The sequence below is a fragment of the Branchiostoma lanceolatum genome, chromosome 7 (genome assembly GCF_035083965.1).
Source record: "Branchiostoma lanceolatum isolate klBraLanc5 chromosome 7, klBraLanc5.hap2, whole genome shotgun sequence".
Lineage (NCBI taxonomy): Eukaryota > Metazoa > Chordata > Leptocardii > Amphioxiformes > Branchiostomatidae > Branchiostoma > Branchiostoma lanceolatum.
In genome coordinates this window covers 642791-661172 of record NC_089728.1, presented here as the reverse complement: position 1 = coordinate 661172, position 18382 = coordinate 642791, and the positions used below count along the sequence as shown (strand labels likewise).

The 18382-nt window shown below is 44.9% G+C and overlaps 1 protein-coding gene across 1 annotated transcript in view; it reads left to right on the top strand.

The window, feature by feature from the left end:
• LOC136438294 (uncharacterized) overlaps positions 1-18382 on the top strand; it is a 130734-nt gene that overhangs the window by 27959 nt on the left and 84393 nt on the right. The window contains exons 34-60 of the mRNA XM_066433057.1: positions 139-375; positions 838-999; positions 1224-1383; positions 1919-2118; positions 2588-2685; positions 3795-3834; positions 3896-3918; positions 3990-4192; positions 4458-4738; positions 5287-5373; positions 5770-5922; positions 6569-6730; positions 7075-7243; positions 7769-7947; positions 8651-8806; positions 9202-9315; positions 9725-9840; positions 10374-10611; positions 11076-11318; positions 11926-12090; positions 13049-13276; positions 13551-13607; positions 13782-14021; positions 14657-14818; positions 15363-15544; positions 16032-16251; positions 18104-18262. Coding sequence (XP_066289154.1) covers positions 139-375; positions 838-999; positions 1224-1383; positions 1919-2118; positions 2588-2685; positions 3795-3834; positions 3896-3918; positions 3990-4192; positions 4458-4738; positions 5287-5373; positions 5770-5922; positions 6569-6730; positions 7075-7243; positions 7769-7947; positions 8651-8806; positions 9202-9315; positions 9725-9840; positions 10374-10611; positions 11076-11318; positions 11926-12090; positions 13049-13276; positions 13551-13607; positions 13782-14021; positions 14657-14818; positions 15363-15544; positions 16032-16251; positions 18104-18262 — 4434 coding nt within the window. The remainder of the gene's footprint in view (positions 1-138; positions 376-837; positions 1000-1223; positions 1384-1918; positions 2119-2587; positions 2686-3794; positions 3835-3895; positions 3919-3989; positions 4193-4457; positions 4739-5286; positions 5374-5769; positions 5923-6568; positions 6731-7074; positions 7244-7768; positions 7948-8650; positions 8807-9201; positions 9316-9724; positions 9841-10373; positions 10612-11075; positions 11319-11925; positions 12091-13048; positions 13277-13550; positions 13608-13781; positions 14022-14656; positions 14819-15362; positions 15545-16031; positions 16252-18103; positions 18263-18382) is intronic.

The following is an 18382-nucleotide window of genomic DNA, read 5'->3' as shown; positions in this document are numbered from 1 at the left end:
AACATCCCTAACCACAAGGCAACCTTTTATACGGCTGCATCTTATGCAGTGCCATAGATTTCACCTGAAACAAGGGAACACAAATGTTATGCTATGTAGTTCTCATTGGAATTGACATGTTGCATTTTTCTGTTGCAGGGGATTGTTTCGAAGGGTACTACTGTACAGGCAACTCCACCACCCCGACTCCTTACGGGAACGAAACGAGTGTGGGTGACATCTGTCCACGGCACCACTACTGCGAGGCGGGGTCCTCGGAGCCCAGGCTGTGCGCGGCGGGAATGTACGCCAACCACACGGGCATGAGCGCCTGCCTGCTGTGCCCCCCGGGGCTGTGGTGTGTGCCGGGCCAGGACCCCGTGTACTGTCCACAAGGTATGCTCTAGATATGATGTCCTGTTTTTGTGTGTATTTATTGGTTCGGCTGTTCAACTAGCCTGTGGCTATTACAAAGGGCTAGCCCTGCTGTCAAAAACAATAGCAGTACAATTGAATTTGACATAAACAGACTAACAGTCAATGATGGTGATGATGGCTGTTTCTTCGCTTCCGAAGATCACTGGGAAGGTTGTCCTCCAACAGTCAATAATATTACTCTAAATACATAAAAACTCTTTTATATACAATGGAAGGCTGCATGCACAACAACACTGATTCAGCACCAAGGACAGGGCATTTTTTTTACAAAGTTTCTAATCCCTATATTCTCCTTACAGGCAGCTACTGTGTCGGCAGCACACTCTGTGAAAGAGCAGACTTCGAAGCTGTGTTTTGCAGAAATGTAGGGTAGTTCATTGGTTACAGGGTCCTGATTCTCTATCCCCTCTCCCCTTACAGGAAGCTACTGTGTCGGGAGCACAGACTCAGTGAAAGAGCAGACTCCAGAGCAGTGTCCGGCTGGGACGTACGGCGCAGAGGAGGGGCTGACGGCGCAGGCCGGCTGCACCAAGTGTCCGCCTGGGTACTGCTGCATTGAGCCGGGTCTCACCATGCCTATAAGTGAGTACTAGGGGTTTTCCTGGGGAGCCAAGTGCGGGGGAGCCAAGTGCCATCAAATTTTGTCTTATCACAGTCTTCTTCAGAATTCAAATCTATTTTGACATTGTACTAGGGTAGTCAAAGATTCTATGTTTATTCATTATGTTTAGCTCTTTACAATGCAAGCTACCAACATAGATGATTCTATTGCGAAATTTTGTTAATGATTTTTTACTCCTTTTCAGACAAGACGAAGGCCGGTTACTATAGCAACGGCGGAGCGTCCAACTGCGGCCCGTTTGTGACGGAGACTGACTCCACCGACACGCGGGAGGTCTGTCCCGCCGGGTACTTCTGTCCCGAGGGCAGCGGGGACCCTTCACCCTGTCCGCCTGGCACTTACAGGTGAGACTTTCACTTTCGTAACACTTACAGGTGAGACTTTCACTTTCCTCACACCTCACCCTGTCCGCCTGGCACTTACAGGTGAGACTTTCACTTTCCTCACACTTCACCCTGTCCGCCTGGCACCTACAGGTGAGACTTTCACTTTCCTCACACTTACAGGTGAGACTTTCACTTTTACTTACACAGGGGAGACTTTCAATTTTACTCACACTTACAAGTGAGACTTTCATTTTCGTAACACCTACACATTTCCTCACACTTTCCCCCGTCCTCCTGGCACTTAAAGGTGAGACTGTCACTTTTCTTCACAATTTCTTGCTACCTGGTTCTTTCAGGTGAGAATTGCACTTTTCCTAGATCAGGAAATGTAGCTGTAACTAAATTTTTTCCTATTTGTCAATTAAGTAGGAAATGTGATTCAGAATCGTATTTGAGAATGGCTGTAATCATTGTATGATGTAACATTTATGGAGCAAATGTATATTTTTTTTAGCAAATTTTTAATGTAAATTTCTATGGTTTACATCTTTAGCACAGCGAACCAGCTTCCATCAGAGGACGACTGTACGCGCTGCCTGGCGGGATACTTCTGCCCCGAGTATCACATGACCGACAGACCCGACGATACTGTCCACGGCGACACGTACAAGTGTGCCGCGGGCTACTACTGCGGCCGCGGGTCAAACTCCTCGCAACCGCTCAACGAGACCTTCGGGGACATCTGTCCTACCGGTGGGTGGATTCTCCTAAAGTTTGCGGCCGATGTGGCTTTAGTTTATTTTCATCTTCAAAATCTGGGTTTGGCTGATATTACCAAAAAATCCTACTTTCAAGTTCACTACTGCTTAATGAGATAATTTGGCATCTGTTCAACCGGTGTGTGAGAAGTTGAAAATCAAACTTAGCTGAATTTTTTGTTTTATAAGTTGCAATGATAGGTGGTTATGAATGTTTGCACAAAACTAGCAGGATAATGATGTGCTTATTTTATTTTATTTCTTTGGGTTGACTCACATACAGAGCAGCCTACTAAGCTATCCAAACAATACTCAGTTTTGAAGTGTATCATAGGTTTGGGGTACCATTTTTCAACACCTCTCCATGTATCATATGCATATAATTTTCAACTCAGATAATGGTCGTGAATTAAAATCACTGCAGTCCCCCCAGTGTTAAAAGTGTTCCTGATGTTCCATTGCAGGCCACTACTGTCCGCTGGGGTCGTCTGCCGCACAGCCGTGTGCAGCGGGAACGTTCGCTAACGAGACGGGGCAGGCCTCCTGTGAGCAGTGTCCGGAGGTGAGGCTGTGCTTCAATATCAATCTGTGGTAGCATCACCTGTATGAAATATGTAATAAGCAACATTTCTATTAGTTTAAAAAATTTACCCCTGCAGTTCTAACATGTCAATTTCAGTTGATAGACATGACAGGCCTCCTGTGAGCAGTGTCCAGAGGTAGGGCCATGCTTCATTATCAATCTCAATGAAATATGTACTAAGCAACGTTTCTGTAGTAGTTTTAGAAGTTTACCCCTGTAGTTCTAACATGAGTTGATAGACAGGACAGGCCTCCTGTGAGCAGTGTCCAGAGGTAGGGCCATGCTTCATTATCAATCTCAATGAAATATGTACTAAGCAACATTTCTATAGTAGTTTTAGAAGTTTACCCCTGTAGTTCTAACATGAGTTGATAGACAGGACAGGCCTCCTGTGAGCAGTGTCCAGAGGTAGGGCCATGCTTCATTATCAATCTCAATGAAATATGTACTAAGCAACATTTCTATAGTAGTTTTAGAAGTTTACCCCTGCAGTTCTAACATGAGTTGATAGACGGGGCAGGCCTCCTGTGAGCAGTGTCCAGAGGTAGGGCCATGCTTCATTATCAATCTCAATGAAATATGTACTAAGCAACATTTCTATAGTAGTTTTAGAAGTTTACCCCTGCAGTTCTAACATGAGTTGATAGACGGGGCAGGCCTCCTGTGAGCAATGTCCGGAGGTAGGGCTGGGCTTCATTATCAATCTGTGGTAGCATTACCTGTATGAAATATGTGCTAAGCAACGTTTCTATAGTAGTCTAAGAAGTTTACAGATGCGAGATGGAAAAGCAGTTCAGCAGACTTTAAGTTGTTGTAAACACCCCTCTATTGCCATTCTGTGTACTACTGCCCTGCAGTTCTTACACAAGTTGACAGGTGGTGCTTGTGTGCTACAGGGGTTCTATTGTGAGAGCGGCACGTCCATACCCGGCTCCTGCCCTTTTACTTAACACTGTAGTTCTTACATGAGTTGATAGATGGCGCTTGTGTGTTTCAGGGGTTCTACTGCGAGAGTGGCATGTCCATACACGGCTCATGCCTGACTGTAGCTCTTACATGAGTTGATAGGTGGCGCTTGTGTGTTACAGGGGTTCTACTGCGAGAGCGGCACGTCCATACCGGGCTCCTGCCCTATTACTTAACACTGTAGTTCTTACATGAGTTGATAGATGGCGCTTGTGTGTTACAGGGGTTCTACTGCGAGAGTGGCACGTCCATACTCAGCTCATGCCAGACTGTAGTTCTTACATAAGTTGATAGAAGGTGCTCATGCCTGACTGTAGTTCTTACATGAGTTGATAGGTGGCGCTTGTGTGTTACAGGGGTTCTACTGTGAGAGCGGCACGTCCATACCAGGCTCATGCCCTGCCGGGTACTACTGCCCGGCCGGCACAGACAGCGAGTTCAAGAACCCGTGTCTGCCGGGCCGGTACAACAACCTGACGGAGAGAACAGCTGTGTCGGCGTGCCTCTCCTGTCCTCCTGGGTACGTTTACTAACTCGTTCTGTTAGATTTATTTCAAATTTTGTGTCATTTGGTTTCAAGACTAAAAGCCCTGGCAGTAAATTGTGCGTAAATGTGTATAGTTCAATGTAAAAATACTGAGACACCCCTGCCTTTTTTAGCTCCTAGAAAATTTTGATCCAGGCTAGTTCTGTTAGAACTTGCTTTCTATAAGCGTAAAGGTATTTGTCAATCAGCAAGTGCGTATAGTTCAATATAAGAATACTAAGACACCCCTGCCTTACAGCTCGTACTGCCAGACCCCCGGCCTGTCCTGGCCCACAGGCGACTGCGACCCCGGCTGGTTCTGTACGATCGGAGCCCAGTCCGCCCAGCCGGCGACCGCGGGGGAGGGCGGGCGCTGCTCTCCCGGCGAGTTCTGTCCCCGCGGCAGCTCAGAAGCGACACCTTGCACCCCCGGGATGTACTGCAACAACCACGGGCTAGCAGAACCCACAGGGAACTGTAGTGCAGGGTACTACTGCCTGCTGGGGGCCAGTACTGACATGCCTACTGACGGCATTACAGGTACTACTATCACATCCTATAGCCCTAACCTACTAAGTACACTACTACATAACCTACAGGGAACTGTAGTGCAGGGTACTACTACTTGCTGGGGGCCAGTACTGACATGTCTACTGACGGCATTACAGGTACTACTATAACATACTGTTACCCTCACCTACTAGTAACTGGTACATAACCTACAGGGAACTGTAGTGCAGGGTACTACTGTTTACTGGGGCAAGTACTAATGAAGGCATCACAGGCACAGCCTTGGGTTCCTCTTTTTAACAGTGGATGCCAAACTCTACTGTCATATCATCCTTCACACTAGTGTATAGAGTGTGTTTAAGTCACCCGTGTCACCCACATTACTGGAAGGGGCTTCAGCCTTGCTGCACTGTACATTTTGCATGAATGTTGATAAAAGCACAGGAATTTCCCCACTACATTGAACCTGACGTGTGTGCACAACTAAATTAAATGGAAAATAGGCTTTTAAGGGAGATGGAAACTGAATCTTGAGTCAAGATATTCAATCATGAAATTTACAAACTGTTATTTCTCAGGTGACGATTGCCCGATTGGCAACTACTGCCCAGAAGGAAGCAGCAATGGAACCAGCTGTCCACCTGGCACCTTCGCAAATGTCACAGGTAAGTTACATCTCATCAATGATAATCTGGGAGCTACATTCTGGCACCATACAATAGTGAAAAGGATTGAACATTGTGTTTTCATCTTTTAACATGTAAACTTTTAAGTTACAAAAAAATTATGTCTTCACAGAAAAAATTCATTGCTAACATTGTATACTAAGTTTGATAGTGAATAAGTTATTGTATGTGTTTGCCTCATTTTTCTTTGTTTCTGACTTCAAGACTGTGATTTTGTAAAAACTAGAAATTTGTGTTACGTAACTCAATCAACAGTTGTATTTTTTACTCGAAAAAGACAGTTCAATAATTCCTGCAGGAGATGGTTTAATGTTTCTCACACATCTCATCATCACAGCGATCCTCAATGCACACTTGTTTTTGTCATCATAACAGGTAACAGGGAGGTTGGGGACTGTTACGACTGCACCATGGGAAGCTACTGCGAAGGTTTCGGGAACTCGGAGCCGAGCGGCCTGTGTGCGGCCGGGTACTACTGTCCGGGGGGACAGAACACATCGACACCCCTGGAGTTCCAATGTCCACAGGGTGAGTCTCATGCACTGTCAAGATGTGTCATGTTTGGTCTAGGGATGAAGAACCTGCCGTCTTACCTGGCAGTTGAAAGTTTGAATCTCTGTATTGATAAGAACATTCGTTAGCTGCCGTGGACCCAATCAGTCAAAATGTGTGGAGCAGTCGACCACCAGACAAATGCACAGCCCTGACATTCTTTGAGAGACTCCTGACTTTCTTCGATGAACACGGACCATATGACAACTTTCACACTGTGTTTTTGTAATACCACTTTATGTTTATAGATTTATCAGGACTAAAAACCTGTAATCTATATCTTACGTGTTAACTCCTTACTTCTTCCCACAATAACTCAAATTGAATGAATAGTAGCCGATTTGAGATTCTCTTAAATAAGCAAAGGTTCAAACAAAAATAAGTGAAGGGGTATGCCCAAAGAAATTGGTAACTCAAACCTGAGGAAGGTTGCAATACAGACAGACAGACAGCTGATAATACAGTGAGACTTTTTTGTTGGAATGCTCTTTATTCTTTTGACACAGTTGACATGTAGCTTTCCTGCTAACGCCCATTTTTCCTGTTTTGACACATTTTACCTGACACAGCGTTGCTGCTAACATCCCATTTTTCTATTCCCCTTTCCATCCCGTACCTACAGGTCACTTCTGTGAACGAGGCAGCACCGAGCCGGTCCGCTGTGCGTCCGGGTCCTACCAGGACCAGATGGGCCGGTGGGACTGTAAGGAGTGCCCTCCAGGGTACTACTGCGACAACACCATGGATCCGGTCGTGCTGTACAACAACACGCTATGTCTGGAAGGTAGGATTGGCCAGACGCTTTCTTCGTGTCAAATTTAACTCATCAATCTCTTTCACTATACATGTATAGTTACGACAGTGTTAGCACGCACCCCCCCCCCCACACACACACACACACAAATATTAAGCATTTTCTAAAGGAGTTAGAGCATGTGAAGTTAGACCTACATGTAGGTTTTGAGTCATTAGCTATAAGGTCCAGCTGACCCCATACAATGACATCTGATTAGTCACATTTAAAAAAAAATGTCTGTTAATTCTGTACATGTTACTTTTATCTAGAGAGGTAGGATTGTATAACACCAGCTCTTGTACAGTGCTAAGTTCTTTGTTGTTTCCCCACAGGTTACTTCTGCCCTCCCGGTACCAAGTACGCAGTGGAACACCCCTGTCCCCGGGGGAGTTTCAGTAACACCACGGGGCTGAGTTCCGAGGACGACTGCATCCCCTGCCCAGGAGGGTACTACTGTGATGAGCTGGCCCAGACCTCCTACACCCAGCTGTGTGCTGCAGGGTACGGAACAGTTCTGTTCTTGTAATGATAACATTCCTCAGGTTTGACCATATCTGGGATGTCTTGAATGTTGACATAGGTTAAGAAAATGAAAATTTAAAAAAATTTGATTTTATGAATTACATGCTGTAAAACTTTAAAAGTTTCCGTTTGTTTTATTTTGGAGGTGTTTGCCAATACATTTGATTATGTTACCACAGTATAACATGATTGTTTGGACCTCAAAAAAATTGAAACACTCTGAAGACCTGAAAATGGAGACTGAATAAGAAAGTTTCTCTTAACTCTCTCAAAAATTTAGTTATAAAGATTTTTGACAAATCTGGTTTAATAGTGTTCCAAATTTTTCCCTCTAACCAGGTACTACTCCTAACAATAAATCAAATCCCCACAGAGACATTGGAGACATCAAAATGATCTAGATCTAAGGCAGGATGTTGATGGTTTACAATGTTCGCACTACTTTTTGCCATTTGTATTCGATAGTGCTGGTTTAATTGAGTCCTCTCTTTGCCCTGCAACCAGGTACTACTGCAGGAGGGGTGCGATCGAGTCCACCCCTAACCAGACCGAGGACGCCAGCTCCTGTCCGGCGGGGTTCTACTGTCCGCAGGGCACGGCCGAGCCGCGGAAGTGCGACCGCGGAACGTTCTCAGACAACCCCAACCTCGTCAGCGCAGACCAGTGCCTCAACTGCACTGAAGGTAGGGAAGGGGGTTCAACTTTGTGTTTTTTTTCCTATGCCTAGCGCCATACCTTAGCTGAGCAGCTGACCTGTATCTAAATCATAGGACAGTGGCGAGTGACACTAAGGTGGCGATTAGTAACTGTACTTAAATTTGCATTTGTCCTTAAGAGTTACAATGTCCTGTGGCAGAGAGTTCCAGAGTTTTACGGTGGCTGGGAGGAAGGTTCTTCTGTGTGACACTCATGTAATTTGAAATTTCGTATTGCAATCTTCGTAATCATATAAATAGCACATTGTCATTCTAATGAAAATTTGATGTTGCAATTTTTTTTCCTGGTTGTAGGCAAAAGGAGTTTTTCAGTGTAACTCTTTGAATCGCTGTTTAACAATTCATAGTGCAAAGTAAAAAAATGATTATTTTGGTGTCATGATTTTGCAGTAACAAGTTTAAACATTTCACTGTGAACATTTCAAGATTAACTGTTTTATTAGTGTAGCTGATGTTTTGAAAATCCTTTGATTAATGCTTAAGCTGTATGACACACCTGGCAGTTGTTAATCTGCAATGTCACACACAGGTGGTGCTTGTGGATGATTTCCTTTCTTACAGATGAATAACCTCCTTGGCAGAATGGCAACATTGTGCACCTCTAGACGCACTATCAACATTTGTATTTGCCTGTTGTTTACCTGTTGTTGTTTACCTGTTGTTTCCATAGGGATGTACTGTGGCGAGTACAACATGACGGCGCCCAGCGGGGAGTGTTGGGCGGGGTTCTACTGTCCCGAGGGCTCCCCTGATCCAGACTGGATCCCGTGTCCGCAGGGGCGCTTCTGTCCCAACGGCACCCACACACCACAACTCTGCCCAAGAGGTGAGGGCTTTCACAACAGACTCCTTACTCTCATCTTATGATACCCTTTTTCCTTCTGGTAAAGTTTTCCTTTCTTTCAATACTACTACTAACTATATTGCACATTTTCCCTGGAAGTAGTAAGGTTTCCATGCTACACTGCCTATGCATGCATGTTGCTGAATGTTCAAGTAGCGGTAACAGTTACTTTAGGTGAGGTGGTCAAGTAATCAAAGACGATAAAGATCATTCAGAACCATTGAGCGGCTTGTTTTTGATCCACACAACTTGGTTAATGTTTCAACTGTTTAACACATAAGTCCACTGATTCCATATTTATATGTATATACATGTACATATACTGTTGTATTGAAAGTTAGAATCCTTCTACAATTATTCTTTCCTCTGTGTATCAGGTACCTTTTCCAACGAGACCCACCTGCAGTCAGCAGGGGAGTGTTACCAGTGCCCCCCGGGCCAGTACTGCGAGACAGACGGCCTGACGGAGCCGACAGGGGACTGCGGAGAAGGTGGGGATTTTTTTATTAAAAATGAAGTTCATTTTGCCTTAGAATGCATGCTGAATAGCAACAAACAAAGTTCTCTGGTCAGTGCCTTGCATTTAGGTCGGAGATGTACTTTTTTGACAAAAGGTGACGTGTTCACATATCTTATTTCATCTGCAAACACTGAATCAGAGATGTAATCGAAAAGCTTTTTAAATTCATTTTCCCATGTTTTAAGAAAGAGAAAAGAGGCAAAGTATACTCTAGACTTTGGTGCGGTATAGTCTAGTTTTCAACGTCAGTAATTTCCAACTCATTCATGAACGTGTGCAAATTATCTAACAGTTATCTGCAGTTAAAACCCTTTTGAAAATGAACATGTGCGAGCTTTATCTAGATCTTCACATTAATCAATTTTACCAACTATCCCCAGGTTACTACTGTCCTGAGGGAACTGTACACCGGGAGCCTAACGACACGTACTGTCCCATCGGCCACTACTGCCCGGGCGGAGCGTCCCTGCCTCTACCCTGCAGGAACAATAGCCATGTGAGTCTGTGTTATAGTCACTGTTACTGACTCATTTATCTTTTGTTTATGCTTGAGGCACCGTGCATATAGAATATAACACGGTGTATACTGTATGACCCGAGGTACCAGCCAGACCATAGGCCGGGGGTCTATCTGACCCACGGGAGGGCTGGGACTGAGGGTGATGCGGAATACACCATGTTGTGTTTTATCTATGTTATGCCAACAGAGAAGACACACATTCATTTGCTGTGGTGGCATGTGTAGCCCAAGGGCTGTCAAAATGAAGACGGGCACCAAACATGTGGAAAGGATTTTAAGAAACTTTTTGGTGTATAATTTTTTTGATTATAATTTTATTTGCAAGTTCTTGCCCAAGGGCTAATTGCAACATGAAACAATGCATAGCAAGGGTATACTGTACAGATAGTGCGAGTTAACAATGTTGACAAGTAGAACACATGGCTATTCTAAAAACTACTACGGAATACACACGTCATCTACGCTTTTGGGGTTTGACTTCTTTACTTTTTATCTTACCCTTCTCCCAGGTGAACCACACCCACGCGGTGATGTGCTACAACTGCGAGGCTGGGTACTTCTGCGAGGCGCAGGGCGTGCAGATGATCTGTCCCGCGGGGTACTACTGTCCCGAGGGCACGGGCTCCGACCTGCGTGCCTGCCCCCGGGGCACGTACAGCGACCAGCTGGGTCTGTACGCCGTGGAGCAGTGCAAGCCGTGCGACGCTGGGATGTACTGCCACGAGGAACACCTCAGTCTACCTGCAGGTGGGGAGAAATGGATTTTCATTCAGTTCTCATTTTTTCATTCCTTTGTTTCAGCTTTATTTCAGGCCCAGTAAGCCCAAACCAAGATATATATACAGTCAAGAACATGAATTGTTTTAAAGGTACAAATCTTAGCTAATGGACCTGATAAAGTATTTAAAGTATCCAAAGTATATAAGCTACAAATCTTGTATGTTAGCTAATGTATCCAAAGTATAATTATTATCAAGTTCTACATTCAAGCTCTCTCAACTCAAGTGTTTCAGCAACTTGTCTTTTTTTATTTCTTTTTATATTTGTATTAATTGTATTCATCAATGAATATAATTTATGTAAAGAAGTCTTGTTTGCACAGTTTGCACTAAGATAGATACAAGAAGAAAAACACATTGAAGTTATGTCAATATTGACAGCTGGTACCCTAGTGTTTCTGATGATTGTTAAACACCCCCCTCCCCCTCCAGGCCTGTGTGCTGCTGGTCACTACTGTGTGTACGGAGTGGACAGAGCCAATCCTGACGGGGACAACGTCACCTCCACATCCAACAGCTCCGACTGTCCGTACTATGACGGCGCCATGACGGGGTACGGTGGGATCTGTCCCCAGGGACACTACTGCCCCAACGGGACCGACTACCCCAACCCCTGCGCCCCGGGGACATACGCCCCCAGCACCGGCATGGCAGAGTGCCTCACATGTGAACAAGGTATGGAAAATAGGGATGTGTTCTAGCTGCTAGCAGGATAGGTTATGTTAGGTACAGTACTGTAAATTCATTTATTTGTATGTTGATGAAGGTTAGACATCCAGGTAATAAGATATGCCAAAAATTATTACTCAAGCAACTGGATATTAAGATTTTGAAACAGTCAGACGTTTCAGACAGCATCCACTGTCTTTCGTCAGTGACTAACAATAGGACTGAGAACACCAGGTTTTATACCAAAACTCTGAATAGATATGTTAATGAGGTTAAGACAATTTAGGATGTCTTGAAGTAGTCTTTAAAAAAAGGTTTATTCTGTATTTGTTCAGTACCAGTAGAAAGTAGGTTTTTGCCGTTTTAAGTTTTATGCAGTAAAAACAATGCTGTAGCACAAAAAGTATGATATTGTGTCACGATTTTGTTATAAAGAACTGACACAAAAACCATCAAAATAGAACTGCCGCAAATATTTTGGTAATTAGTGACATTTTTAGATAATTTTGATCCAGCTGGGAGGGACTAGGTTTTGCATCTATTATACTGTCATAAATTCGTAGCTTCCGGAGTATGCCAGATTTATAACGTTTTATCCCTGACGTTCCTGTAGGCTACTTCTGCCCGAACGCCACAGTGGACTACGCAGACAACCCCTGTCCCTCCGGCCACTACTGCCCCGCCGGCACGCAGCAGGGCAACGACAACCCCTGCGGCCCCGGCACCTTCAACAACCAGACTGGCAGCTACGACCCAGCAGACTGTGTGGCCTGCCCAGGTACGGAAACTGTTCTGGTTTTGTCGTGAACTTGGACTAAATTGTCCTGTTTTTGTTGTCAACTCTGTGGTTTATTCCTTCAACTTACACCCTTTTGCCTAGCTTGGCAAGTGACCTGTGATCTTTTCCAAATTGAAGTTAACTTTGCAAACTGTTTTAATTTCACAATTGTACTTAAAGCAACCTAGCCCCAGTGCCTGTGCAAGGCTGGGCACCACTGGTCTATTTTTCACACAGTTCCAGTAATGCTAACCCTACTCATATAGGTGGTTCCTACTGTGACACCAGTGGTTTATCCAGCTCAACTGACCTGTGCGAGGCTGGGTACATCTGCTGAGGGCAGTCTATTTTTCACATTAATGTTAACCCTACTGCTGCCCCCCTCCCTCTAGGTGGTTCCTACTGTGACACCAGTGGCCTATCCAGCCCCTCCGGCCTGTGCGAGGCTGGTTACTTCTGCTGAGGGCAGTCTATTTTTCACATTAATATTAACCCTACTGCCTGCTCCCCCTCCCCCTTCAGGCGGTTCCTACTGTGACACCAGTGGCTTGTCGAGCCCCACCGGCCTGTGCGAGGCTGGGTACTACTGCTCAGGAGCTTATTTTTCACACCACACAGCTACAGTAACATTAACCCTACTACCCCCCTCCCTCTAGGCGGTTCCTACTGTGACACCAGTGGTTTATCCAACCCAAGCGGCCTGTGCGAGGCTGGGTACTACTGCTTAGGGTGGGCTATTTTTCACACCACACAGCTACAGTAACATTAACCCTACTGCCCCCCCCCCCCCCCTTCAGGCGGCTCCTACTGTGACACCAGTGGCCTATCCAGCCCCTCCGGCCTGTGCGAGGCTGGGTACTACTGCTCAGGGCAGTCTTCACACAGAGTAATATTTAACCGACCCCTCTCTCCAGGTCAAGTAACATTAACTCTACTGCCTGCCCCCCTCCCCCTTCAGGCGGCTCCTACTGTGAAACCAGTGGTTTGTCCAGCCCCAGCGGCCTGTGCGAGGCTGGGTACTACTGCTCAGGAGCCTCCACCACAGCCACCCCCAGCGGCACAGGCGGAGACATGTGCCGGGCCGGCTACTACTGCCCGGAGGGAGCATCCTTCCCCAAGGCCTGCGATCCAGGCTACTACTGCGCTGTGGACGGCCTCAACCAGACGTCTGGAGAATGTGATCCAGGTAGGCTACAGAGCTCCTTTCTTCTTCTAAGACATTCCTTTTAAGAAGATTCTTACTTATCATATTGCGATATATGATATGAATACTTTCAAATTGGTTTAAAAGCTGTTACACAGAAGGGTTAGGTAATGACTCTGTTTAAACCACTTACTCTACTGAGTTCTGCTGCAATGATTACAATCTTGAGTGTATAAAGTTTAAGGAAAAGTATGGTTTCCTTCCATGATTTTTTTTGCAATTTGCTAAAGTTTTTCTGGTGATATTTTTGTCTCAGGTTTCTACTGTACTTCCATGGCTGTGCTGTCCAACCCTCAAGACGGCAATGTTACAGGTAACCAAGACAGTCACTGCTTATTACTGCATTTCATTATGTATATGTAAATATAGAGATTAGGAATAGAAGATTAGAATTATTAAGAGAATTATTAAGATTAAATCCATACCTATATATATATAGAACAGAAACCTTTTACTTCATTTGCAAATTTCCTGTCTGTTTCTCCAGGTGACATCTGCCCCCAGGGTGCGTACTGCCCCGCGGCCTCCCCCTCCCCCCGACTCTGCCCCCCGGGGTCCTTCCTGAACAGCACCGGGAACGACGACCTGTCCGACTGTCAGACCTGCACAGCCGGCATGTACTGTCAGGAGAACGGGCTGGCCGCGCCCACCGCCCCCTGCGCCCAGGGGTACTACTGCCCCGGGGGTCAGGAGGTGCCCACGCCGCAGGAGTTCAACTGTACTCTGGGTATGTGGAGAAACTCACCTATTTGCTATATGATAATAAAACTGCATTAAGGTAGAACAAAGGTAGATCAAGAAGGAGATCAAGGTAGATCAACAAGGTAGATCAACGTACATCAAGGTAGAACCCATTGTCTCTCGAAATGACATCACCAATGTCCTCATTCAAGGTTCAAGGTATATCAAAAGTAATCAAAAACCATAATCCACAACACATGGGTTCAACTGCACTCTTGTTACATGGATATGCTTACCTTTTCACTAAATCTGCAGGAAGAAGAAGGCTGGCAATGCAGCTAATTTCTTGTGCCACAGCACACGGGAAAAAAACTGTTGCAACATTGCTGTTTTGTATTTATTCCCATTTTCTGATAGTACTTCTAGATGTAACTGTATTATCATTTACTTTTTTTCAAACTATAAGCTATGTAAAGTTAAAAATATATTGTAAAGTTACTAGAAAATTGATCTCACAGGTCATAACTATTACAGGCCCATATCAAGAGATCACCAAAACATGTAGTGACTTTAGGTCAAAGGCACCTGGAAGCTTGTAGCATCTTTGTTTCACTGTTTACACCTTGTCACTTGCCATGAAGTCTGTATACCATCGTTGACTCACTGTTTCCCCCTTCCCAGGCCACTTCTGCCCAATCGGCAGCGTCCAGCCGACCCGCTGTCCATCCGGGCAGTACCAGGACCAGGAGGGGCAGTGGGGCTGCAAGGAGTGCCCTGCTGGGTACTACTGCGACAACGTCAAGGAACCCGTCGTGCTGTACAACAGCTCTGCATGTCCAGAAGGTGAGCGTTTGTGTGTGTTTGTGTGCGTGTGTGCGCACGTGTGTAAGCGTGCATGTGTGTGTTTGTGTGTATGATTGTGTGCGTGTGCAGTGGGGCTGCAAGGAGTGCCCGGCTGGGTACTACTGCGACAACGTCAAGGAACCGGTCGTGCTGTACAACAGCTCTGCATGTCCTGAAGGTGAGTGTGTGTGTATGTGTGTGTGATGTGCGTGTGTGTGTGTGTGCTTGTGAGTGAGTGTGTGTGCATGTGTGCTTGCATGTGTGTGTGTGTTAAGTATGTGCGCATGTGTACGTATGCATGTGTGTGCGTATGTGTGTGAGTGAGTGAATGTAAGAGGGTAAGTTGGTGAATGTGTGTTAGCAAGTAAGACAGTGATTGAGCAACTGAGCAAATGATCAGACTTTTTCAAAAGTAAATATGACATCCAGCTCATTGACCTACCCAGCTGCATACATACTTCTGGCATGTGAAAAACAACAGAAAGCAAATGTTTAAGGACTCATGGAGTAAAAGAATGAAATTTTTCACTGTGTCCATCCCTAGGCTACTACTGTCCCAACGGCACCCGTTACGCCAACGAGTTCCCCTGTCCGCGGAGGACGTTCGGTAACCTGACGCGCCGGGAGGGCGTGGACGACTGCCAGCCCTGCAGCGGCGGCCACTACTGCGACACCGACGGCCTCACCCAGCCCACCGCGCCCTGCGGTCCCGGATACTTCTGCAAGGTGAATGTACCTGAATTTACCTGAAATGTACATGTACAAGAATGTTACAGTAACAAATCGTACTCAATTCAGAGGCCAGGGAATGCAGTTGTGTTCTCCCTGCTTATGTACATTTGATGAAGAAATGAGTAATTATAAGTAAATATGAATTGCAGAGATCCCAGTCTCTGTAATGGGGAGTCAGTATGCGGGTAGCCGTTGGTAGCTCCTATGTCCATCTTTTCTTCAATGAACTTATCGATGCTGGTCTTGAGGCCAATTTGGCTGTGGTCTGGTTCACAGTCTGTGGTGGTACCTCACACACAAAAGAATGTCTTGCATATATCCAGTTTAGCATGTGGTAACTGTGGTATAACTTGATGTCCACTAATGGTATCATATATTAATATAGGGAGTGGGTATTGGCTTGAACGATGTTGATTCTTTCCATTCCCTTTACCATTAAAGTTGAAGACTTCTAACATGTCCCCCCTGATATCTTCTCAAGGTGGGGTCGAACTCCTCCACCCCTACTTTTGGCACCGATGCGGACGAGTGTCCTGTGGGTCACTACTGTCCGGAGGGGACCGCGTCTCCGTTAGCGTGCCCGCCCGGCACATACAACCCGCAGGTGCTGAGGACGGACGTCTCGGACTGTCTGAACTGCACGGCGGAGCGGTACTGTCCCACCTGGGGCATGGATCAGCCTGGACCGGAGTGTGATGCTGGTGAGGATGCCTTTCTTTACTTTATTTTGTGGCAAACAATGCAGTTTTCATAACACTCAGGCCACACCAATTTAATTTCTTGGTAAACGGATTTTTATTTTCAAAAAAACAAGAGCTTTTAAAAAAAGCTGGCGTTTCGGCTACGTTTATAAGTGTGAATTGTCTTTTCCCTTTACTTGAAGTAAAATCTGCCAGAGGAAGTCACTCAAGGGCTGTTCAGTCTATAAGAAAAATTGTCATTTTGGGAAATGAGTACTGTTTTAATAGAGAAAGGCAGATTGGGGAAAGCAATTTTGAAGTTACGTCACTTAACTTAAGTGCTTTTGAAAAAGCTGGTCTTGGCCTACAACTTGTACTTATTTGTAAAATGTATAATAGGCTCATTATAAAAGCTATCAATGTAATTATGTACATGGCACGCAATAAAACATAAAATTTGAAAAAGCACCATTGAATCATCAGCACTATGGTAATTAAGTGAAATAGAAGTTCATAACAGCTAAGGTTCTATCTAAAATGACTACCAAATGTCAAACAAATCAACAGCTACCTCATCCGTATTATTCTGGTTTCCGCATTTACAACATTTCTTCCTTATTTTCCTGGGTAATTTTGCTAAAATTCATGAAAATTCCCATAGTTTTGTGCCGAGGGGCGCCACTTTCCACGTCCGTGTTGTCTGAATGAAGTCGATACTGAACAATGGAGCATTTGCTACTGTAACAAAGAATCGCTGTTTTGCAAACAACATCAAGAGCCTCTGTTTACATCGGGGATAGAAGTTTAGTGGCGAGTGTTTTGCAAGAATCATCTTACCGCGCATAGGAGCCGCTGCACGGTATTTTCCATTACAATGAACAGAAAAATTCGAATGCCGGGTTTGGAATCTATGAAGTCCTGTTCATAAGACAAAGGCCTTGTATATATTAAATGAATATTTAAAAATAACAAATATAAAATATTTCTTTATTTATTAATAAAAAAATGATATTCATAAATATGATATTGATAGATTAATATGATATCAATATATATTTTTGATATTCAATATCTAAAAAGAAAAAAAAATCCATGCACGGACACGAACCCGGATCTTCTGGGTCCGAAGTGCTTCGCGTTGCCAGATCGGCCAAGCTGCGGTACGTAACTAGTCACTCTGGACGTAATGCTATAACCTCACTATATGGTATCATTTATGCCGATTTTTGGTCGTTTTCTTGACGAAATCATTTTTTTTCTTCTGCAATCTTGTGGAATAGATGTAATATGGTCATTTTTCAGGATATCAAAGTCCGAAACCACAATGCAATGATATTTCCGAACAGTTGTAGCAGTTACATGCGGTCGCCGTCCTGTGTCACATGCAAATCTAGCCTGCCTGCATTTTCGTGCTCTCTTGCCATATAAGGCAACGGCTATACAAGGATTTGAGAACGTATTGCCATATAAGGTCTTATTGTGTGCGACACAGTGTTGAACCAAGCTTCCCTGGTTCCTTCCTTGAAGGTAAAAGCCAGGACAATGCGTTCCGGCGCGCATGCGCCGAAACGCAAAAAAATTTGAGAAAAAAAAATCATGAAAACAGAAGGCTTTTTTTTTCTACATTTTTTTTTTTTTTTGGAAAATAAAAATCCGTTAACCAAGAAATTGAATTGGTGTGGCCTTAGAGTTAGAAAATACTGATTCTTGTTGCCAACACTTTCCATTCTTTGTGCCATGTACAATGGTTCCTGTTCTTGTTGTGCAACTTTGTGTAGTTCTTATTATGTTGCAGGTCTCTGCAGGTCTGTTAGAAAGGAACAACATGTTTGTTTTTTTAAGAAATGCGTTAATGTTCTCCTTTCGTCCGCAGGTTTCTACTGTGAGAGCGGAGCTGACGTTGCGACGTTTGCCCGCTGCACCCCGGGTCACTTCTGTCCCCAGGGCAGTTCCCACCCGACCCCGTGTGCTGCGGGCTCATGGTCCAACACACCGGAGCTCAGCCACCAGGACAACTGCACACAATGTCCAGGTGGGAATCAGTGAGACATGCTGGCTTGAACTGTGTTAAATTTTACTAGAAGCTTATTAACTTATTTCAGTTATTAAGCGGAGTTAATGATCTGAAACCCAGTGCGCTAGTGAAAGTGTA